The sequence below is a fragment of the Oryctolagus cuniculus genome, chromosome 1 (genome assembly GCF_051225735.1).
Source record: "Oryctolagus cuniculus isolate XC-2025 breed Fujian yellow rabbit chromosome 1, ASM5122573v1, whole genome shotgun sequence".
NCBI classification, from domain to species: Eukaryota; Metazoa; Chordata; class Mammalia; order Lagomorpha; family Leporidae; genus Oryctolagus; species Oryctolagus cuniculus.
This window is the reverse complement of record NC_142867.1, coordinates 217,461,969-217,486,488: the sequence shown is the minus strand read 5'-3', so window position 1 is coordinate 217,486,488 and position 24,520 is coordinate 217,461,969. Positions and strand designations below refer to the sequence as shown.

The 24,520-nt window shown below is 57.7% G+C and overlaps 1 protein-coding gene across 5 annotated transcripts in view; it reads right to left on the bottom strand.

Moving 5' to 3' along the window:
- The window catches only part of RGS3 (regulator of G protein signaling 3), a 127,258-nt gene that overhangs the window by 10,643 nt on the left and 92,095 nt on the right, over positions 1 to 24,520 (bottom strand). For 3 of the 5 annotated variants that reach the window (XM_017350087.4, XM_008273408.5, XM_051842812.3), the window contains one exon: positions 2,792 to 3,691. In XM_017350087.4, coding sequence (XP_017205576.3) covers positions 2,792 to 3,691 — 900 coding nt within the window. Of the gene's footprint in view, positions 1 to 2,791; positions 3,692 to 19,417; positions 19,555 to 19,798; positions 20,195 to 24,520 lie in introns of those variants that run through there. The other 2 variants (XM_008273410.5, XM_008273412.5) reach the window with 2 other exon arrangements.

The window sequence follows — 24,520 nt, the reverse complement described above, 5'->3', positions numbered from 1 at the left end:
GGCCGCCTCCTCCTCCGCTCTGTGCCCTTCTTCATCATCATCCTGAAGCACCAAGTGCCAGGCACGGCCACAGATCCCTTCCCCCTGCCGAGGTAGTTAATCTGCTCAGTGACCCTCGCAGGGAGGTCCCGCGACCACACCCATTTCACCAATGAGGAAACAGACACTGGCCCAGCGCCTGCTGCCAGTGGGGGATGCAGCTAGGCCAAGTGCTTGTCCAGTCTGGGCGTCAGTGGCTCTTGAAGAAGGTGGGTTTCCTAGGGCAGGAACTGTGGTGTAGGAGTTAAGCTGCCTCTCAGGACCCCCACAGCATGTATCAGAGTGCCTGGGATTAAGTGTCCCACCTCTGCTTCTGGCCTAGCTTCCTGCTAACGCACCCTGGGAGGCAGCAGTGATAACTCAAATACTCGGGTCCCCCCACCCCCATGGGAGACCTGCCTAGATTTCCTGACTCCTGGCTTTTGCCTGGCCCAGCCCCAGCTGTTGCAGACATTTGGAGAGTGAACCAGTGGACGGAAGATGTCTTCCTTCCTCCCACCCTCCCTCCCTCTCTCTCTCTCTGCCTTTCAAATAGAAATGAATAAGCTTCAAAAATAATAAAAGCCTGGTTTCCATTTTTTTTTTAAGATGGGTTTCTTGTGAAGCTGGCAGTTTGGGGGTAGCAGGTGAACAGCAAAGGGCTCCGGCCCAGGTAAGTGGGAGCCACACGAGAGGGCAGCCGGCGCAGGGCCGAAGACAACCTCCGAGGCCCCTGCCAGCTCAGTCTCTCGTGCCCAAGAAAGGAAGTGGCAGACCAAGAGGCAGGGCGGGGGGTGTGGGAGTTCCAGGGGGAACCTCGGCCACCCAAAGGAGGAAGCTGAGACAGGAGCGATCTGGTCCGAGCCTGCTGGGCTCCCGGGCAGAAGGATCTGTCCCAGAAACAGAGCTGAGGCCAGTGGAGCTGGGCAGCTACGTAGAAGTACAGACGTGAATGTGTGTGAACGTATCTGTATACAAATATCTGTATGGGAGCAAAGGTGGCAGCGGAGAAACAGAACTGGGGAGAGGGACGCGAGGTTCGAGGCAGGGTGGGACCTTGGCCTCAGTCACCCTCCGGAGAGGAGTGGCCAGGCCCCAGCCGCGTGAGCCTGAGGCCTCGCCTGCTAGGACAGAGTTCCTGACTCTTCTGTAGCAGCTGCCCAAAGATGGCCGCAGAGGGTGGCACTCAAACTTCACGACCTCAGGGCCTTGTTTAAAACGCGGGGCCTCGGCACTGCCCCTGGAAATCCTGATTTCAGAGGGCTGAGGCCCAGAAACCCAGAGGAACGGCTCCCGCAGTGAGTCCACAGCTCTCCAGCGTTTGAGAGCCACACGGGCTTACGGACGCGGGCACCGAGGCCCAGTGCTGCCATTCCTTTGGGATTCTGTCCCCATTCCTACACCCAAAGTTCCAGGCCCTTTCTGGAGGGCTCGGCCTCCCGAATGCCGTCTGCCTGAGTGCTTGGCAGCTAGGAAGCCGGGAAGGCTTCTCAGCCATGTCCCCACTCAGGGGGCGTCGGCCGGCGCCGCGTCGGGAGTGGAGAGTGGCAGTGCACATGTCACGCTTCTGCCACCCCTGCCCTGGGGAGTCCCTGACTCTGGCCATCGAGCGCCTGCCTCTTCCTGTCTATTGTAAACCCACTCAACTTGCAAGGCCACGCTGGGGGCGTCTGTCTCCTGGAACTTACCCAGATGGCCCTGGGCCCAGGCTCCCCTTCTCCTGAATGGGCACGGCACCCTGCTGGCGCCAACCACCTTCGGCCCTGGCCTCACCACAGCTGTCCTAACAACACCTCGCACTGGCTACTACACCTCCAGACAAGTAGGACCCACACTCCCAGGACCTTAATTTCATCAGGCACCAGCCTCCTCCCATTCACCCTCAACCACCCTGGGACCGAGTGCTGTGCACCCTGACTTTTCAGGGAAGGAACTGAGAAACTCGCCCAAGGCCACACAGCATGTAAGGCACAGAGCCCCCGCTCAAGCCCCTTCCCTGCCTGCACACCACACAGAGGGCTGGCTCCTCACAGGCCCGGAGGAGCCTCACACATTCCGTGGCCCCTGCTGTGGCATGGAGCACAGGGCCTGGCACACAGCAGGGGGGGCAATCAACACACAGCTATTTATAAAGATTTGCATGAGGCCCACAGCACGGTGGTTAAGAGGTCAAGCCCTGGAAGCAGATTCCAGTTCCGGCTCATTTATAGACTGTAACTGGGGCTGAGTTAGACAACCTCCCTGTGCCTCAGTTTCCTTATTTATAAAATGGGTACAGAGACACTCTCTATTGCGTAGGGCTGCTGTGAGAATTAAATGAGTGGATGTGAACTGCTTAGAACAATGATACACGGTAAGACTGTCACTGTCCTTGTTGTTGGGTAATGGAGTTCTGGTCTGGCTAGGCCTGGAGCAGAGCTGAACCATAACTTTTTATTTCCTCACCTACACTATCAGATCTTTTAAACCCAAGTATGCAGTGCCCTGGGCCAGGTCACAGCTGCACTATGTTCCGTGAGGACCAGCAGTGGGATGGAGGCGTAAGAACACACCATCCGGAATCCTAAAATCATGGGTTTCAGTCCAGGCTCTGCCTCCTTGGTCCCTCCGGGCCTCAGTTTTTCCCTCCATCCAGTGGGTAGAAGAGTCACTGGGAGGCTCACAGAGAGCAGGGATGACACAGGGTGCCTGCTCAGAGCCTGCAGCCCTGGGTCCCTCCGCCTCCCTCTCATGTAGCCACCCAGCCACCCTCCCTCCACACTGGTCTCCTTACCTTCCTGTGCCCCGTGAAGAAGAGGGACAGATGGTGCATGGAGCCCCCATTGCGGCCCAGCTCCTTCTTGAGGGTGCGGGGTGAAGGGATGGCCCAGGAGGACGTGGCGCCTTCACCGTCCGAGCAGTGCAAGGTGGTGTCCGAGGAGAAGCAGGGCCCGCGGGCCTCCTGCAGCAGGCTGCCCTCGCTGTGCGTCCGGCGCCGCAGTGAGTTCTGCACCCGCAGCGAGAGGCCGCCCTCGGCCCCCGGGCCTGTCTCGATCATGCTGCTGCGCTTGGCCTCGCTGCGCTCCGTGTAGTTGTCATCGCTCGTGTCCTCCTCCTCGTCTTCCTCCCCTTCCTCGCCCTCCTCTGCCTCTTCTGCATCCTCCTCCTCCTCTCCTGAGCTGCCCCTCTCGGCACCTGCCCTGTGGCTATAGGCGCTATCCAGCCGGACCTCGGGGATCACAAAGGCGGGCCTGGAGACGGCAGGCGGGGCCCCGGGGGCCGCTGGGGGGTCCCCTGTGCCCGTGGTCTCAGCCAGCAGAGGAGGGCTGGGAGGCAGGCCTTGACAGGACGGGGGGTCTCGGATGGCAGGGATGTCTTTGCTGAGTGGAGCGTCCTGGCTGGGAGGGGGCTCTTGGCCAGCAGATAGGTCACCGCAGGGTGGGGGGTCCTGGGCCGGAGGCGGTTCCTGGCATGGCGTGGCATTCTTGCTCAATGGGGCTTCTTGCTCCGGAGTGGGTTCCGTGCAGGTGGGTGCATCTCTGCTGGGCGGGTCCTGGCTGAGGGGTGGCTCTGGCTCTGGAGGAGGCTCCTGGCCAGAAGAGGGGTCCTTGCTGGGTGGGGGGGCCTCGGCAGCCGGCCCCTTCCCTTCAGCTGAGGGCATCTCCCTCTTCTCATCTGCCTCGGTCTCAAACATCTGGGAAACAGAAAGCAAACAAGGAAGGTTCAGAAGAGGAGGCCACGCGATGCTGGCCCCACGTGCACAGAATGATGACGTCACGGAAGGGGACAGGAATCTGGCAGGGGCCAGGATCCTGCAGCCCCCACGGATAGAAGCCTGTGCCCGATGGAAAACTGAAAACCCCCGTGGCTCAGCTCTGCGAGGGTTCTACCCTCATCTCCTTGCCCAAGGCTTCTGCCCCATCAACAACATGGCTGGCCACCTAGGAGAGGACAGGGCATAGTACCTGCCAGATGGCCTGCCCCTACTGTGTGCCAGGTACCAGGCCTGGCTCTCACGCGATCTTCCCAAAGGCCCTGAAAGGGAGATATCACTGTCCCACTTTTACAGAAAAGGAGACACGGGCGATGCTGACTCTGTGAGTAAGAGAGAAAGCAGGAAGTCTACATTCGGGGACCAGAAGCAAACCAAGCCCCCAGCCGGGGCAGTCTCGGAGTGGCAGACTGGCAGAGTCTCGAGCCTGGCCGAAGGGGCGTGTCAACCAAACCAAAGTTTAAAAAAAGTCCCAGTGAGTCATTCAAACAAGAATTCGCTCTAAATGTCAACTATCTTTTTTTTGAAACTGGTAAGCTGGAATGAAACCAGAACTTCCAAGTCTTATACACCTGGACTAAGCAGACATCGCAGACACATGGAACCTCGCTGTGAGATCATCCGCCCAGAGATTTCTGAACTGTTTGTGGGAACCTCAGGGACTCCGCAAGAAAGCAAAGCATCTCTTGCCTCCCACAGCCCTCGGAGCCCTGGCGGCTTGCTGCGTCCCAGCCGTAAATGTCATTTGTGGAGGGAAACCGTGTTCCCTTGCTGCCGCTCTGAGAAGCTGTCTAACAAGCAAGCACCACCAGAGACAGCCCCGTGGGGAGGCAGCCTCAGGCCGGGGGCAGGCCCTCGTCACGCTCCAGGACCTGGAGCAGTGGGGCTAGAACTACTCAGAGCCCAGCTTTCATCCTTCAGAACAACACAGCCGCCTGGAACTAATGACGGCAAAAAATCATACGTGTTCCTAAGAATCGCTGTGATAGGAGGTGGTGCACACACCCGTGCACATGTGTGCACACACACACTGTAAGTACATGCAGAACACGGGTTAAGAGTTCCTGCCATGGGGACTCTTCATGTCCATTTCATGGATGAGAACACTGAGCCCCAAGAGCAGGGATTTCTCCACTGTGGCACAATCCTCTCAAGACCTAAAAGCCCACGCATGGAGCCGAGACGTCCTTGAGGCCCTGGGGAGTCTGAAGCCAGGAGTAGGCAACCCAGCCAGGCGGCTCACGGCAGCTGCAGGGCTCCGCACACACATCCGGGGTTGCCCTGGCAGGGCGGGTGTGAAAGCACAGCGTGGGTAGGAGCTGCTGTCTGGAAGCATGAAAGTGAAAGTGGGGCCTGGCCAGGGCAAGTGCAGGATGCATCACACCTCAGACAGCTCTCGGGTGCTCTGGTAGGCTCAGTGGGGGCACATGCTAGGCTCCGGTTCCAGGCCCAAGACAGGGGCCCCCTGACCCTGCGGCCTTTCTGCTCTGGGACTCCTGCCTGCAGCTCGGGGGTGATCACCCCACAGTCCCAGACCCTGAAACATCAGCAACTCCCGACCCCCACTGCACGGATAGCGAGGCTGCGGCTCAGAGCGGCCAGGGGCCAGGCAGGGCCAGGCATAACCCTCTGCGCCTCAAGGTCTCCATCTCGGATCTGCGACCACCAATGCAGCCAAGTGACCTCCTACAGTAGACAATACAAAGAAGGGAGATGGTGTGGCGATAGTCAAGGTGATGCTAAAATGGATCTAGAGGGAAATTCTGAAGTCAAAGACCTCAAATGGTGACGCATCTTGCCCACACTGTCCTCGAAGCAAGCTCTGCCAAATGCCAGGGTCAAAGCCAGCAACTGTGAAGCAGTGCCCCCCCGCCCCCGCCCCCGGTGCACAATCCTCATCTGGAAAGGAAGGGCTGGGCCTCAGCCCCCTTGGGCTGCTCTTGGGTGGGGAGAGACCCTCCACCTGCACTGCACAGACAGGAAGACTGACAGCCCACCCGGATGGTGACTTAGTGACCTGCCCAGTGAGGGGCTGGAACCTTCCCGAACTGCTTCTGCCCTGCCCGCTGCCCATCACCCACAGCCCCCCGGAAAGCACCCTCCTTCAGGAAACTCCAAGGGCCCTGCAGCCAGCGCTCGACAGGCAGGCCCACCTGCTTCTGGAAGGGCAGAAGGAAGCCGCAGGCAGCTGGGTGCCCTGGAGGCCTGGGACGGAGCTCAGAGCAGCTCAGGGAGCAGGCCGCATTCCCCCAGCCTTCCCACCCCTGGGGAAAGTGTAGTACAGCCCCAAAACCAGAAAGGCAAGTCAACCCGCCTCTGCCAGCCCTGCCCCAGAAGAGGCCAAACCAAACACAGCCAGGAGAGGAAGTGCTGCTCAGCAGGGGTGCCCCACCCCCACAGACCTGGCCCCAAGGGCTCTCCAGGTGCCCAGCTGGTCCGGGTTCAGGAGTTTGACCCCAGTGGGGCCTCTTTCCAGCTGTGCAACTCTGGCTGAGCCTCTGAACCTCTCAGACCCTCTGTCTCCTCATCTGGAGCAGAGCCCAGGGCTAACACACTGGACCGTCTTCCGTCTCCTCACAGCACTGGCCCCGGAAAAGCACGTGGCACCATGGTGGCCGGTAGGTGTCACATCTTACTAGAAATGGGGAAAAAGCCCTCCGTGGGTAAAGGAATTCCCTAAGACATCAGAGGCCAATGCAGGATTCAGACTTGAACCTCCTGTCCCCTGGGCCCTTGACCCACAAGTGCAGGGGATCTGTAGCAAGGGGCAGCAGGCTGCGAGCACTGCTCAGCTCCCCCACAGCCCTTGCCATGAGGGCCAGAGCATAGCTCTTTCCTGGGCTCCCGGGCAGGGCTGTGTGAGCAGCAGCCGCTGTGTAGATGTGGTGAGGCCCGCGCTCGGGGACAGCAGGGCCGGGTGCCGAGTGCAGGGGAGAGTTAAGGCAGGAGAGGAGAGGAAGATGAGGGTGAGGTAGCCGAGCGAATGGCAGGCATGGAGTGTCCTGTGAACAGGAACGGCACAGGCAGAGCTGTGCTGTGGCAAACCTGCTGCGGGGGTACAAGTGGGCACTGTGGCAGGGGTCAGGAGGGGGCCCTGTGTGTGCTCACACGTTCATTCTTTCTTTCTTTCCCAGGCACTGAGGTAGGTACTGGGGACAGCGGGGACTGTCACACACCATCTGTGTCCTCCGTTAAGCAGAGCAAAGGTTAGACGGCTGGTCTGCAGGAGGTGCTGAGGGCTCCGATACAGGAAGTGCAGGCGGCAGGGCCGCCCAGTTAGGCTGCTGTTGCCACAGGCTGGGGGCGCAAGAATTCAGCCAGGGCACCCCAGAGAGACCAGCCTGCTCCCCCAGGACCTTGGGCCCAGAGCGCCACTGGATGCCACCCCGCCACCCTCCTAAGGGTCTGCATTTCCTTCGTCTGTCGCTTCTTTGACTCGGCGGGACCAGGGTTAATGCTGCCCGGGTCTCGCCTGCTGGAAGCACACAGGAAATGAAGCAGGCCCTCTAAATGGAGCCACTATTTAGGATCTAATCAAATCCTCTCCCAAATCCAATCTAGAGCTCCGCACAGGCTGGGGAAGGGTGGCCGCACTGACGGCCAGAGCTCGAGCCTCCAGCAGCCGGGCCCCTAGAGCCCAGGTCTGGAGGTGGCCGCGGGTGCTGGAAGTGACTTGCCCAGTGTCACACAGCAGCAACTGCTGACCCCTGAGGCCACCTGTAGCTCTCAGATGATTCATCAGCTCCACCGCAGATGCTGGCCTCAGCATCTGCCCTCCAAAACCACTTCCTGCTCTGGTGGGGGTGGCGGGGCAGGAGTCAACCAGGGTGTGCAGGTCTCAGGGCAGCCTGTAGGCAGTGGGGATGTTGCAGAAAGAGCAGGGCACGGAAAGCCAGGAAACCTGGGGAGGTGGGGGCTCCCACAGCGTCTGCTCGCTTGTGGTCACCGGTGCGTGGATCCCTCCAAGAAGCAGGTGAGGACGCCTCCTGCTCGGGCAGCTAAGCAGGGCAGGCCAGTGCTCTGCGGGGGAGAATGCCACTTGGCAAAGGGCAAGGCGCTCAGAATGCCTGCCCACTTTTGCCAGGGGCTGCTCCTTCCAGCGTGGTGCACGCCAGGTCACCAGCTCCTGGGCCCCGGCTCCATGCTGACTTCCAGGAAGCCCAGATGCTCAGGCTGCCTGGCCCAGCCCCAGTTGAGCTCCTCCAGCTCTGGCTGCCTCCGCCTCCGGCTCAGGGGCCCTCCAGGCTGGTCTCCTTCCGGGCAGTCTGGGAAGGTGGGGGCGGCACCGAGGGCGCGAGGGCTCTGACGCCACCTCCATTTCACACTTACTGGCTGGAGGGACCTGGGCTTAACCCGCCTGTACCTAATATCATTAGCTATATCATGGGATGAACGAGCCCCCCTCACGGGGCTGTTAGAGGAATGAATAAATGAGCTGGCGCACATCCGGAGCTCAGCACGGGGCTAGAGCCTGTAAACACTCAGTAAACAGTAGCCATGGCCACTCCGCTACACCTTGGCCTTGACATCTCCCTCCCTGGACTCCTCCAACCCATCTGCTGACCCCTTCCCTCTGTTATGGGCTCCCCTGCCTGTCATGAAGGACCTGCTCCAGGCACCTCCCATCTCAGCCCTGCATGCACCCATCCACTCCAGACTACAGTCACCCTGTGCGCCACCTGGTTGCGCACACCTCGAGTCCACACCGCCGGCCAGCCCAGGGCCGTGTGCCAAGGCCGGATCCTGCGGACAAGCAGTCAGCAAATCTCCACAGAACGGCTATGCCCCCAAACACCATCTTAGGCTTCCTAGGAAAGACACAATCCCTGTCCACATGGAGCCTACAGCGTGGAGGGGTCGGACAAACTTGAACCAAGTCGCCGCCCACGTAAGCCAGGGGATCCACACAAACCACAACCTCTACCATGAAGGAAACTCCAAGATGCTGTGAAAGAGAAAGGGGCATGGGCCAGCGCCGCGGCTCACTAGGCTAATCCTCCGCCTAGCGGCGCCGGCACACCGGGTTCTAGTCCCGGTCGGGGCGCCGGATTCTGTCCCGGTTGTCCCTCTTCCAAGCCAGCCCTCTGCTGTGGCCAGGGAGTGCAGTGGAGGATGGCCCAGGTGCTTGGGCCCTGCACCCCATGGGAGACCAGGAAAAGCACCTGGCTCCTGGCTCCTGCCATCGGATCAGCGCGGTGCGCCGGCCGCAGCGCGCCGGCCGCGGCGGCCATTGGAGGGTGAACCAACGGCAAAGGAAGACCTTTCTCTCTGTCTCTCTCTCTCACTGTCCACTCTGCCTGTCAAAAAAAAAAAAAAAAAAAAAAAGAGAAAGGGGCATGTGTGTTGGGAAGGGCCGCCCTGCAGAATGACGCAATGAAATTTGCTCACTGGGCAAGGGGGCCCAGCGGGGCAGGAAGCAGCACAGGCAAGGGTCCTGTGCCACGAAGGGGCTTCCTACGCTGGTGGAACAGAGAACACGCAGGTGGAGACCCCCTAGAAGTCCCATCAGCACCCTCCTTCCTTCTCTTGGGGTCTGTATCAGTGACACCACCAGAGTCACCGAGTCAGGCGCTGGGATACTCTCTCTCTTCCTTCCCTTCGACCACCAAAGCCCCTGGCCAATCACCAGCTCCTCATCCATCGCCCACTGTGAAAACACAGGCATCTTCCCACTGGCGAGGCTGAATGGGGGGGGACAGGATACGTGGGAATGCTCTGTCCTTTCTGCTCAGTTCCCAGAACTCCCCTAAAGACTGAAGCCGGTTAAATCATTCCCTCCAAGCCCATACCACCACTGCCCTGCAGGTCTCCCTCATCCCCCATCCACATGACACGGACCCCCTGGGCTGGCCCAGTCCTCCCCGGTGGCTCTCTGTGCTGTGCGGGGGAAGCTTCCAACTGCAAACCTGAACTTGTCACTCCCTTGCTTAAGGCCTGGATACACCTGGCTCTCGGATCAACTCTAAATCCTGTAGTCCTGGGAGACCCTGGGCTCCGTCCCTCCCTCTAGCCTCCAGTCTGACCACTCCCCTCCTTGAGTGTTTGATGAACAGTGAATGAATGAGTGAGCAATTTGGCGAACTTCACAAGACCACGTAGACTTTCTCTTCTCCAAGTGTGACCTACGAACCGGCAGTGCGGCCTTTGCAGGGAGTTGGACGAAACACAGACTCTCAGTCTACACCTGCCTGATCACAAGCTGCAATCCAACAAGAAATCGAATAGTTCCTTTGCATATTAAACTTTAAAAAATGCATCTCTAGACTACTGGTTCTCAAGAGAGCTCCACCTTAGATCACCCATATTTGGGCTCAATTCTAGACCTACCGGACCAGAGTCCCTCAGAGTAAGGCACAGCCCCTTGTATGTTTATCTGACTTCCCAGACAATTCTGGGGAGCAGCTCAGATAACAGACAAGGTAACTGAGGTCCAGGGGAGGCAGGGGACACACCCGAGGTCACGCAACAGAATCAAGACTAGAATCCCGCCCAGGACCCAGCCGGGGCCAGCTCCCTGCACACACCCTGCGTCCTTTGTAACAGGAACTCATGAACAAGACGCATGATCTCGGCGCAGGATGGAGAGCTGGCAGGGGTGCCACAGGCACCTACCCATGCATGCTGCCGATACACAGAAGCCCAGTTGCAGGAGACAGAGGGAGGAGGAAGGGAAGTGGTCACAGACTGAGACTTTGTCTCTAAAGACCCCCGCAGCTTGTGGGTCTGTCTGGGTCTTGGCAGGGGGCTGGAAGGCAGCTGGGAGCATGCCTTCTGCTGAGAGCAATACTGAGGCCCACTGAAATCCCTCGGCCCAGGTCAGACTCTCGGGGAAAGGCCAATACTCGGGGAAGGGAACTCCTAAGTGAGGTGACAGGGGGCCCCTCTTAGAAACCTTCCCTCTTCTCATCCATGCTACCTGACCAGGCCAGGACACGCCCCGGGAGCCTGCTGGAGATCCCACGTCACTGGGCAGGGGCGGCAGCTCCCAGGGCCTGGGATGTGTCACGTGTGCCCCTTCTCCTTTCAAGGCCTCTGACAACATGGCTTTAGTGGTGGTGTGGAGGGGCGAGGGAGCAACCTCGTGGTCTATGCCCCCAGCCCACAGCCCCTTCTCTGCTTCTATTTCTCTTCTCTGAAAGGCACTAAGTGCACAGTGCACAGCTGTGGTTTCCGCAGACTCTTCCTGTACTTTCGCTAAGTGATGCCTCATCAGGACAGCTCCAGGCTGCTTGGCCTCTCCTGTCTGCTCAGGCACCAGTTCACCTGTGGGCTCCACCCACACTCTCCTTTTCAGCTGGCCCCCTCGTCCTCTGCCTGCCCCAGGCACACGCTGCCTCATTTTCCTAATATCTCTGCTTCCTCAATCCCCTTCCTGCCCATCCCTGCGAGCCCCACTGAGATGCTCCCTCAATGCCCCATCTGGAGGGCTCTCTGCCTCCCTGCAGCTCTGGCCTGCCCTGCTCTTGGGGCCTTGCGCAGGCCCTGCTTGGCTCATCAGGATTACTGAACCCCTATTTGTCCGCAGAGTTACTCAGCAAATGTCCACAGGGCCCTAGCCATGGGCCAGGGCCTGTGCCAGGCACTAGAGCCAAACAGCGGCAGGACACATTCCCTGCCCAGAAGGCACCAGGGCGACAGCAACAGCTGTCCAGGGCCAGGGCCATACCGATCTCCAATCCCACTCTGCTGCCACCCAGGGGGCTATGGAAGCACAGAGGCAGCAAGAAAGAGGCTTTTATGGGGGAGGGAGGCATGGGAGGCAAAGGGACAGGATACCCCAGGCTGCAGGGACACTGGAACAAGGACAGGTAGCTCTGTGGGCAGGAGTGTGGCTATGTTAAGGAATGTGGACTTTACCCTGAAAGCTATGATTACTTAGTGCTGTAGAGATAGGGAAGGTGGGGCGAGGGAAGGCAGAGGCAGAATGACAAGGATCGGGAGAGGGAGTGAGGTCACTGACTGTGCACCTGCTATACACCAGGCTTGACACAAGAGGATGTGCAAAAAGCTCCGGGATATGCACATTGTGGGGGGCGGGGATGGAACGGGTTTCAAAGATTTGGGGCAACAAAATAAACTTTTAACTCTTTGAAGTTCCACTGTATATGCTCTCACTTCTAACAAACTCGGGAGGTTAGTATTATTGGTTTCATTTTGCAAATAAGGAAATTGGGGCCCAGAGGTTAAGTAAGTTGTTCAAGATTGAGAAGCAAACAAGTAGAGGAAACTCTATGTGGGGGGCAGGCCAGGGCTGGCAGGGCAGCAGACAACCCTCCAGCTGGGGGCATCAGGAGAGCATCCAACCAGCGCTCCCAGGGCTGGGCAGGAAGCAGAGATATTAGGGAAATGAGATGGTGCACGCACTCGCACACCAGGAGTGGAGGAGCCGGAACTGAAACCGTGGCCGGGCCGGACTCCAACATCATGCTCTCCCCACTAGCCTGGGGTCTCCTTTTCTGCCCCCTGCCTCACTTCCTTTCTCCCTCCCTCCTTTCAAAGCACCTGAGCATCCACCTGGGGCAAGCACTGTGCTATACATTGGAGACTGCTAGGCAGAAGCGAGCAGGACCAGGGGCAGGGACCTCTCTCTTACTCCACTGGAGACCAGGTAGCAGGAATCAGACTCACCCGGGGTTCGGGAAGGACACAGAATTCCAGCTACCTGGCGGCCCTCCCAAACTCTCCCCACCTGGAAGTGGTCCCTGGTGGGGAGAAGCAGAGCATAGGGCTTCTCCATGATGTTCCACAGAGCTGATCACACAGAACGCTCTGCCACGCCGGGAAGACCCCAGGGAAGGGCGCAACCATGCTGTGGTCACAAAGCCAGCGTTTGGCACTGGCAGGCCCAGGGTTGACTCCCACTTCCTCATCATGTGATCGAGTCAGTGTGGCCTCCTAGGGCTGCTGTAGGACAGGTGGAGGCTGGGCCCTCTGCTCCTCGCCTTCCTCTCCTCAGTTTGACTCTCTTGCATGGTGGGGGGTGGGGGCCATCACCAAGGACCAACCCCCAAATCAAGGCCTCCCTCCCAGCAACAGCTCAGAGATGTGGACCACTTTGAGACGCTGAAGTGGTGCGAGGGAAGCCCATTGCTTCTGAGGCTCCGGGCACACTCCTGCCTGCACGGCCTCCCTGGGCAGACACCCCTGCTCTGCTGAGGTCGTGGTGGGGCTGGGTTTGGCCGGGTCTGCTCCAGCTCACCCTCCTGCTGTCGTGCTGTCATGGGACTTCCTCACACCCTCTCGGTCTCACTGACCATATTCCTCTTCTGTTCAAAATCCCCCCACCCAGTCCCTCGGGGGCAGTCCCAGCCCCTTGCCCTGTATGTTTGGTCCTTCTTGACGACATTTTATAGTGGTTTCTCCTCTTTGCCACCCAGCCAGTGTGATCTATTTACAGTTCTCCAAATACACTCGCCTCCCAGGCACCCCTATGCTCACCCTGTACTACCTTCCTGGAGCACCCTCCCCTTCCCCCCACTTCCCTGGAGAACCACGCTCCTCAGTCCTCAGAACTCCAGCTCACCTGGCCGTGCACTCCCCTTGACTTTGGACAAAGGTGACACTAACCTACAGTGACAAAGGATGGTCTTTTTAATCAACTGGCCATCCACCCAGAGGAAATGAGTCTTGGCCTCTACATCACACCATGCATAAAAGTCGATTTCAAGTGAACTTTAGATCTAAATATGAAACACAAAACAATAACATTTCTAGAAGATAACACAAGAGAATATATCCATAGCCTTAATGCAAGCAAAGGAACAAGACTCAACAAGCACTCTCCCTAAAAGCAAAAGATTAGCAGATTGGACTGCTTGAAAATTAAGACCTTTTGCTCTTCAAATATTCCCTGGAAAGAGTGAAACGGCAAGCCCAGAGGGAGCAAAGATATTTGCAATGTGTTTATCCAACAAGGAACACATGTCCAGAATATTTTTAAACGCCTACAAATCAATCAGAAAAAGATTATTCAGAAGAATAAGGAAAAGACTCAAACAGGCACTTTACAAAAGCGATCGTTCAAGGGCCATTCAACATGCGAAAAGGTGCTCACCTCATTAGTCATCAAGGAAATGCAGCTTGAAACCACAATTAGATATCACGATATCTAATGCCATTCATGTTGGTAAGGACACAGAGCAACTGGCACTCTGGTGCAAGACTCCAAAGAGGCGGCAGTGGTGTTACACTTTGGAAAATTATATGATGGTGTCTACTAAGGCTAATTATACACAACCGTATGACTCAGCAGTTGCAAACCTTGGGTATTTACCCAACAGAAAGCACATACAGGAAATCAAGACATGGGCAAGAATATTCACAGCAGCACTGCTCATTACAGCCGTGAACTGGAAACCAACGTAGAACGGATAAACTGTGGTATAGTCACACAACGAAATACCACACAGTGGTGAGAATGAACAAAACAAAACTGGAAGCAATCACACTGATGAATCTCACATCAAATCACTCATCACAAGAAGTCAGCAGAATAAAACGCATACTCAGGGGCGGGCACTTTAGTGCTGTGGGTTAAGCCGAAGCTTGGGATGCCTCCCATCAGAATGCCTACAATTGAGTCTTGCCTCTGTTTCTGATTCGGCTTCCTGCTGGTGCATCTGGGAGGCAGCAGATGATTGTTCCAGCACTTGGGATCTGTCACCCACGTGGGAGGTCTGCACAGAGTTCCTGGCTCCTGACTTCAGTCTGGGCCAGCCCTGGCTGTTGAAGGCATTTGGGGAATGAACCAGAAGATGGAAAATTTCTCTCTCTCATTCTCACCTTTTTTTCACTCTGTCTTTCAAATAAATAAGTAAACCTTTTTTTTTATAAAGAACCCATACTCAATGTTTTATAAGAAGTTCAAAGACAGTCAATACTAATCAATGACAGAACTAGGATAGGGGTTAACTCTGAGGCAGTAGCAAGTCAAAGGAGTGCAAGGGAGGCTTCTTGGGTATAGTAAAGTTCTATTTCTTTTTTAAATTTTTTATTTATTTTCATTTTGAAAGGTAGAGAGACAGAAATAGAGATCTTCCATCTGCTTGTCTACCCTTCAAATGTCCACAACAGGCAGGGCCAGGTCAGGCCTATGTCAGGAGCCCAGAACTCAATCCAGGTCTCCCATGTGGGTGGCAGGGACCCAAGTACTTGAGCTACCACTGCTGTCTCCCAGAGTGTGCATTAGCAGGAAGCTGGAATTGGAAGCAGAGCTAGGACTTGAAACCAGGCACTTGGATTGGAATGTTCTCTCTCTTGACCCAGACAGGAGCTACACAAGTGTGTGTACTTGGTGAAAATGCATCACCGTACTGTCCCTCACATTCCTGTGAGTGTGCTACACTTCTATTTGGAAGTTTACTTGAAAAACAAACAAAATGCTCACCCCAGTGTCTCCTCCTGGGTACCCTGGGCTGAGGCAGTGGCTCCTTCTGTGAGTTCCTTGTCTTGTACAATCTTTCACAGCCTGTGAGAAGCAAGAGATGCCTCCCATTTGCTGACTGCCTTCTCTGTGTTGGACCTTGAGCCGAGCATCCCCCTCAACTCGATGTTACCACACCACACAAGGCAAGGTACTGGTCTAGGCACGCCCACTGCTCACGTGACCTGGAGCCAATACACATGCAGCGTCTCTGCTTTGCGTGTATCATCTCACGTGAGCGGAGGAAGCTGGGTCACTGCCTGAGGAACCAGAGGCAGGTAAGCTTGGGGTCTTGACTAAGAGGCCTCAGATGGCCTCCCCAGACAAGGAGGAACAGGTGGCTCCTGGACACACAGAAGCAGTTTCTATGTCCAGACAGGTAGACATGTCTGCACCTCAGATTTATACATAAACCAGAGACTTCTTCAATGGGGAGTGTCTACACAACCAGTTCAGCCCCACTTCTGCAGGAAGCTTTGCTGAGGCACCCAGGCTGCTCTGGATGCTTGCTGGGGGTTCCCAGGCCACGCAGTGTCTCCCCATCGAAGTTGTGTGGTTTCTGTCTATTACCGGCCCACCCCGGACACTGAAGATCAGGGCTTGAGAGACTGGTACTGGGTAAGTGCATGGCACAAAGCACATGCTTAGCTCGTATGGAAGGCAGGGAGGGAAGGAGCTGGTGAGGACGGGACAGAGCTGCCACTTGGGTCAGCTGGAAACTCCACTCATCGAGGCCTGAGCAGTGATGGTTTGTGTCCTCGCTGGACATCAGCTCTGGCCCTTGACTTGAGGGGTCACAGCCAGGCCACCTTCCACTGCATGGCTCTTCTCCTGACTGCCCCCAGCCTCTCTCAAGATTTTCACTGCCATTTAAGGAGTGGCTCTATCAGGCCCCTTCTCTGCCTCTGCCCGTGTGTCCTCACCATCTGTGAGCTTGTCCCCTGTGTCTCAGGCTCAGCTATTAGCCTGAGACCATCCCCACCAAGAGATGACAGGATGCCACAGCGAGCCCTGGCTATAGGGTGAAAAGCATGCCCAGTTCCAAATAACTTCCTGTACACCCCACCTTTCTTAGGAGGGGGTCGCTGGCAGTTCCCTGGCAGCAGCCTGGGCCACAGTGCCAGGTGCAGGCAGGCTAGCCCATGGCAGGCGGGAAGAGGGGAGAAGCCCTGAGCCATCTGGAGCAGAGGGCACCCCGGGCAGCTATCCACACATCTGCCGGGATGACCTAGGCCCTCTGCCAGTGGAAGGGGATATCCTAGGACCCTCTCTCCTCTGCTTTGTGTCTGGAAGCTCTGATCTCTCAAGTGGCTCATGGCCTCAGCACCCTTCCACCAAGCCCTTCCCCAACCCCACTCCTGAATGTCTGGGTGCAGCTGGTTGTGCAGGGAAAGGCGGCGGCTCCCTGGGGCTGAGCCCAGCTGGCCTGCTGTGAGTGGCTCCAGCCTCTCCGGGCTTAGGGGGCTGAGCCATAAGCAGCCTTGTTTATCCCTGGGAGGAATGATGGTTTTTCCCTGAGCAATGACATCTTGGAAACGGCCTGGCTCCATAAACAACAACAAATCTCCCAGCCCAGGGCCTGGGCTGCGGGTTGCATGAGAAAGCTTCTACCCGGAGCGCCCGAGCTGCAGGTTGGGGGCTGCTCCCCTGCAGAGCCAGACCCTGGCCTTGACTCTGACTCTTGGAACCCAGGAAGTGGAAGAGGATCAGAGAAATCAGACGGCTGACAGGGGCACGGCAATACCTGGTCCAGTTCCTGGTTGCTGCAAAGGGGAAACTGAGCCAGAGAGAGGCTGACTTGCCTGGGCTCGTCCAGTGAGTAGGGCTGAAAGATGCCTCCATCTCCTGAGCCGTCTCTACCACACTCATCATCATTTCCAGAGAACAGCAGGGACCTAGTCAGCAAACCCAGGGGTCTGGAGAGGAAGTATCACTGGGAGTCCAAACACGAGGGAGCCCCAGGACGGAACAGATTCCCTGAGACATGCAGCTGATGCGGAGGGGAGAGACCCAGGCTGGGGAACCAGAGACCGGGCTCTTGTCTCTGCGTGGCTGCTGAGTCGTGTCTAAGAGCAGGCAAGTCCTTCCTCTCCTGCCCCGGTCCCCTGTCTCTCCACCTACCCATCCAGAAGGCAAACAGATTCCACCATCTCCAGGGCCTTACAGGCCAACTGGGAAGCAGCTTTCCGAGCCCAGGGACTCATCTGGGCATGGGAGACCCCTCCTCAGCTGTGCCTCTTCTGGGGGAGCTGGGGAGACCACCCGCTGAGAATCAGTCAGCTCTGGACCCAGCCTGAAGGAATCCAAGAAGCGCAGCTCCAAGCCCCAGGAGTCTGTGCAGAGGAGCGTGAGCACTGTGTCTGAACCATCCAGAGCTCTGCTGTCCACGGCCCAGGCTATACACGGACACCACCCGGTCCAGCACGGCCCCCGAGTCAGCTTCCCTATGGCCTCAGCCAGGTGAAAACTTCCCACCTCAGCGCCCACCAAAGGCAGCCTCTCAGCCTAGACGCAACCCTGACTTACAGAGACCAGGGTCACTCCTGAAAGGGCTGCTCACCAGGCCTGCAGTTGCCAGTGCCCGCTCTCTTGCCAGGGACAGAGCTAGGAGATGGGCAGACAGAGCTGACGGGTGCAGAGTGCTTGTCCTCAAGAAAACCCCACCCTAACTGGCCAGGGCAATTCAACACCCCTCCCCACCCATGCCATGGGACTCCAGCCAGGCCCCCGGGGACTCCGGGCCAGATCCTGCATAAACAGGACACAAAGCACCCACATGGGTGCCTCCACCAATGCACAGACTTCTTGGCTCTTGCTGTGGAAGTCGGGTGGAATTAAGACCTGGAGGGAAGAGAAGAGAAGGGCTTCCCAGCAGATGGAAACACACGTGCAAGGGCAAAGGGCCAGGAGGTGCAGCAGCCTCACGGACACCAAGAACTTCTGAAACCCCATCGGTGGTCTCGGGCCCGAAACCCTGGAGACTTCCCACCAAAGCGTCGCTCGCCTCGGCCGCCTCCCTTCTCACCATCTGCCCTCTTCCCGGATGCTGGGCTGGCCCTGCTGTAGAACTTGGCTCCTTGGAGGGCCCGCCCTGGGATAAGCCATGCCACGTGCCAGGGCTGGGGAAGAGGGGAGGTGCCCCTTGGCTGGGTGCAGAAGACTCAAGGGGCCCTGGTGGAAACTTTGACGATGCCTGCAAGGCCCTGGCTGAGATCCCGCAGGCATCAGTGGGGCAGGCCCTGTAGCTCCTTGCTTCCAGAGATATGCCCACTCTAGCCATTGTGACAGGGGGGCCAGGGAGCCTCCCAGCCAGAAGACCCGAGGGCAGCAGGATGTGGGAAGTCTGTGAGTTACCGAGGGCCTCACGGCCCTGCACCAAGTGAGGCATCTAGCTTGTACAGTCAAGGTCATGGCTTCCCATGTGTCCTGTCCACAGGGTAGAGGAGACACAGGTCTTCCATCCCAGTCCTGGCTCAGCTGCGTTTGAACTTGGACAAGCTGTCCCCCTCTCCGGACCCAGGTTCTCCCTGGACACCTTGGGACTAGAGTAGCAACATGGACCTTCCACACTGAGAAGAGGATTGGCTTCTGTCCATTCTCAGCGGCTAGTTCTGTGGGTGAGTGGGTCTCGAGCCACTACCCCATTTCTTATACTTTTAGCTGGAGCCAAAGGAGCAGGTGCAGGCCCTTGCCCCGAGGGACTGGAGCCCAGAAGGCAGAGCATCCCTGCTGGTGTTTCCAGCAGACATTTCTGCAAAAGCTGAGTCCCAGGGATCAGGGGTAACCCCCCCGAGAGTAGCCCTAGAAACCACCTCTCTCCCCACCAGTGGAACTAGGCAAGAGTTGCTGTCCCCCGCGTCTGGTGTGTGGCCAACATCCCTGACACAATAGCCAACACTGCTGGCTGAGTGTTCCCTCCCCACGCAGTGTCCCGACTTGTCGGTCACCAAACATTCCTTGTCCCTCCGGGAAAGAAACGCTGGCTGGCAAGACAAGAAGTGGGGAGCAGCAACGAGTGCCCCTAGCCCTGTAGGGCCCTGAGACACCACACACACACACACACACACACACACACACAGAGCTATCTCGACAGAATACAACTGGTTTGCTTGCAACATGCCTTCAATGGCTGCCCTGGGGAAGAAACAAAAGGAACAAGGGCATGGGGTAGCTAGCGGAAGAGCCCCCTGCCCGCCACACACCCACCCTGTCACCCAGGCACCTACCCAGCACTCAGCGGCAGGGACCCAGGCAGCTCCCAGCCAGCCCGCCCGGTCTCCACCCGGCTCCTCCCGCGGGCGGGCGGGCAGGCAGGCGGCTGTGGCTGTGGCAGCTCCTGGCGGCCGTGTCAAGCGCTGCCCTCCCCGACAGAGCTCCTTTGTGTTAGCAGGGCTATTTATGGACTCACCCAAGTTCCCCAGGGGAGCGGTACCTGCTGGGAAAAGCAGAACCCAGTGGCCAGGTTCCACCTCCCACATCTAGGTAGCATTTGCGTTTTCAAAACCCTTGCATCACCCATCCCTCCTCCCACTCCTCCTCTTCCTCCTCCTCCTCCTTCTCCTCCTCGCCCTCCTCCTCCTCCTCCAGGGCCCTTCCCAAACACACACCCTGTCCAGCCGGCCGCCGCCACTCTGAAGAAAGGCTGCACTTCTTTCTTCCATCAGATAGAAAACTCTGTGGTTTCCCAAACCACTTTCATGGGAGAAGGAGTCCGGGATGTCTCCCGCACGGAGTCCGCGGAGGCGAGCCTGTCCTTCAGCCACGGGGACCCAGCCGGCGCCCCAGAGCCACGCTCACACGCTCACAGATACCGGCTCCCCTGCCGCCCGGCCCCAGCGCCCAAGCTGCACCCCAAAGTGCCGCCCTGGAGAGCGAGGCATCCCTCACTCCCGGCGGCACCCCCTGGCACTGGGATCCTGAGCCGGCTCCACCCCGCACACAGCCCCAAGGCTCCCCGGCTGGGGCAGCGCAAAGCCGCCGCCTGCCGCTCCCTGGCAGGACCCAGCCAATCACGGAGGCTTCCCCGTCACACCCCCACCCCCACGCTGCTCTGTCCCAGCGGGCGGCTGCAATTGAACCCAGGGACCTGGAGCCGGCACAGCTGACTCTGAGAATGCAAGCAACTCGCGGGTGGGGGAGTGGCGGTCTCAGCTCCCTCTCGGCAGAGCCCTCCAGCACAGCTGGACAGCGTTTTTATTGAGCAGCCTTGTGCACCAAACTCCGGGGAATCTGAGATGGGCAGAGCTTAAGACTGGGTGAACCCAGGGACCATGGGGGCAGTGGAAAGAGCACTGGGCAGGGAAGCGAGGGTCCCTGATTCTAGTTCCAGCTCCAGTACTGGGCATCGCTGAGCAAGTTCCTGCCCCTCTCTGAGCCTTAGTTTCCACATCTGTAAAATGGGGCTGAAAACCCCTGAACTGCTCACCTGTGGGATTAACTGAGGATTCAGTGAGCAAGCTCTTGGCTACCCCTTCCTGGACATGAGCTCTGTGCCAGGTCTCATTCCCAGAGCTTTGTCTGCATTAATTCATTTAATGCTCCCCAGCACTGTGTGCGGCGGGACTATTATTACCCTGTCTGCAGACGGAGGATCCAAGGTACAGGACAGCAGAGGTCTCAAGCTAGTTGGCTGTGAAGCCAGGATTGAAGAGCGGTCGGCCCAACTCTGGGCGCCCACTCTTCCTTGGCAAAAACCAAGCAGTTTGCACGCACAAAGCCATTCTCAGATGCTGTGGCTGGGGTGGCTGCTGCCATCACACAACACCGCTGTTCCTGGGGTCCAGGTTGGGGTGCCTGTCTCAGGGATGGCTCTCCCTTCAGCAGCAGGCACCCTGGGATGTCAGTACAGAAAGTATCAGGCAGAAGGACCCCATCTCCTGTCCTCACCCGTCGCGCCTGAGCCACCCTCTGCCTCTTACTCTCCCTAGCCTGGTCTCAGCACCTCAGCGTCTGTTTCTTCCTGCCACCCTGCCCTTCCCGGCTCGGACTCTATTCCCGCCTCTCCTGTCTCTCTCTCACACACACATGCTGGTGTAAGAAAACACCCTTCATCCGGGCAGCTCAGAGCAGTCCCCAGTGATCCGGTCACCCACGAACTCAGCCACAGCAGCCCAGGCAGGGCCCGGAGAGCTTTCAGACTTGGAGGCTGTCATCCCACAGGCTCCTGGGGACTTAGGGCGTGAGACTCAGGAGATGGCTGATTCCAGGGGCTCACTCCCAGGACAGCCTTTTGGGGGGCCTTGGGACGAGAGTTCTGAGGGTGGGGAGCCTCTACCTGCTCTCAGCCAACTCCTGGCTCGAGAGCAGCAAATGCATGCCAGGCTCCATGCTGGGCCCTGGGAATGATGATGGAGAACAGGGAGGGCAGACAGTGCAGTGAGGGGCACAGACGGCAGCCACGGGGTCAGACTACCAGCCCACAGTGAGACTTTGTGCTGGGATGGGCAAGGCAGCTCTCCCAACCTGAGGCCCTGGGTCCAGGACACACTCATCAGAGCTCTGGACCACAGCCTAAGGGAGAAGGGGCTGACAGCTCTGTGTCCCACAGGCAGGAGCTGGCCAGGCCAGGCTCAGGGGCACTGAGTGTCCAGGGGTCCTGGGGCAGTTACTGTCTTCTTTCTGCCCGTGCGGTGGCCTTCCAGAGTACAGCCTGGGGACAGTTTGGGGGTATCACTGATCGCCAGGCTACCTAATCCTAAGCCAGAGGATCCCTGGAGATCTTTCACTCCTGTTTCCCACTTGTAGCCAGTGAAACTGAAGCCCAGGGAGCCACAGTGGCTTCCAAAGAAATGGAGTAACTGGGTAGCAGGGCTGGGAGCAGGGACTGCTCAGCCCCAGGCCAGTGCTCAATACAGGAGAAACGGGGACCTACAGAGCAGCGAAATCCAGGTGGCCCACGGGCCATAGGATGAAGTCAACATCTGGACACACAGGGGCTGAGCCCCATTTGGTGGCCCACAGCATCCATGTACCAAACACCTGACCCTCAGTGTCAGCACTGTTCTAAGCACTTCCTGATGACTAAGTCCTCAAAACCTTTTCAGATGTGATTTCTAATACCCCTATTTCACAGATGGGTAAACAGGGGCCCCGAGAGATTATGAACCCCTCCAGGGATCACACATCAGTCAGTGCAGAGCTACAGATTGAGCCGGGTCCACTTTCTATTGTGTGTGCGGCACTGCAACCCACGCAATGGACAAGCCCATCGGGTATCCTGAGAAGTCGGCTGGCTGTGCAGCCCAGCCACACCAGCAAACTTCCCATCGCTCATGCCAGCTCAGCCGGCGGCAGCACCAGGTTGGGACGGGAGAGTTGGCAGGGACTCAGCTCCCTCAGGGCAGCACCCTCAGGCGGGACCAAAGGGTCCACAGAGGCCTTTTAGGGAGATGCAGCCTAGGCGCTGGGCCCCCCTGCTCCCCTACAGCCCACGTCCCAGTGAGGTTTCCACCGTCTTCCCTTCCTGTCTCTGCTGTGTTCAGCCCAATATGTTGCCAACAGCCCTTCCCAGATAGAAGCCTACTTCCTTTCCCCATGCAGACGACCCCCGCCCCCCACTGCTGGGGGAAGAGAAGCCCTGGCAATGTCCTCCACAAAGAGAGAAGGACACCTGCCAAGGGCTGTTCCCTGAGCCTTCCCATCCTGGAAGGCGACACAGCTATGGCACAAACTGGGTAGAAGCCGCGAGAGGGCTGGTACAGGAATTCAGAACATCCGAGGGACTAACAGCATCCCCTCCCCGCTGCCAGCAGCTGCTCAGGCCTGCATCACCCAGACACCCAAGCCTGGGCCAGGTACACACTGGCCTCACCTCAACACAGCCCTGCTCCAGCCTGCGGCTGCAGAGGGGGATGGTGGCTGGGCTGCTCTGAAACTCCATGGAAGTGTCTGCAGATGCTCACCCTGACCCAAGCTTGGACTGGAGCTTCTAGCTCTAGTTTGGAGTCTACGGACTGCACGCAGAAAGGCCCTCCCCATTGCAGAGTCAGCTAGGAAAGTTTGTTATTTTGATAACCACTGAATTCCTTCGCTGTGCTGAGCCTCTGTGCTGGGAACGAAGGATACGGAGCTGGCAGGGAAGCAGCCTGCTTCTGGGATAGAGTTTAGAGGTAGGCACGGCACATCCGGGTGCTGAAGCTCTAAGCAGGGGTTGTCCTGCAGGCTTTGGCCTCTGGGACCCTGACACAAGGAAACATTCTCCTATAGCTGGCTATGGACATGGGCCCTACTGTTCCTGGTAGCACGTGCCTTGTTTTGAGGTCACTATCACAAGTGATGGGGCATCCTCAGGATCAAGGTCACAGGGAGGTTCTAGAATGCAGAACCCAGGCTAAGTCTCTTGCTTCCTTGGCCAGGGAGTAGGGACCCAGAGTCCCAGCAGTGGTCAATCTCATTTCCCTCTGGCTCTCCCATTAAAGGAACTGGCTCTGTCCCGAGTATTCAGAAAGAGCACAGCCTTTGGGTCCAAAAAGTCTGAGTGTGAATGACTGTGGGCAAGCCACGTTAATATCTCTGAGTCTCAGTTTCCACATCTGTAAGATGGGGTAGCACCCTCTCCTGGGCTGGGCCTTGCAGGGGACTACACGAGGTGGTGTTTGTGGACTGCCTGGCACACAGCAGGTGCTCAGTAAATTAGAGCTGTCATTCTTGTTGGTGTCTTATCACTGTGGCTCTGTAAGTAGACAGGATTTACCTCGAGAGGGTTGATGTAAGCAGTAAAGTCAAATGTTGTAAAATCTGTTGACAGCCTAACACGCACCCGGCCTGTACTGAGAGCTGGTAATCATCGAGGGTACTATTTCCATTTGGTTTGAGTCCTCCAAGGGTTCGTGTGCTGGAAGTTTAGTCCTCAGTGTGGCAATGCTGGGAAGCGGCGGAACCTCTGAGAGGCAGAGCCTCGCACAGGGTAATCGGGTCATCAGGGGCACTGCCCTGGGAAGGAGTAAGTGTAGTTCTCAAGGCCCCGGCAAGGTCTTGCGGGAGGGCTGCCCGGCCCTTCCCTGCTCTCTGACTTCCTGTCCTGCCATGGGATCTCTCCCTCCCACCCACACTCCCACCACTGTGCTGATGCCATCTGCCATGAGGTCCTCACCAGAACCGGGCCAGTGCCTGTGTCATGCTCTTGAACCACTGAACTGTGAGCTAAATAAATAAACCTCTTTTCTTTCCAAATTGCCCAATCTCAGATATTTTGTTACAGTAATGGAAAAGCGACTAATACAATGAACGCTTATTGAGCCATGGGGTTTTATCATCACACCCATCTCACAGATCAGGCAACTAAGGCAAAGAAAAGCAGCATGACAAAGCAGTGGCACGGAGGCGGACTG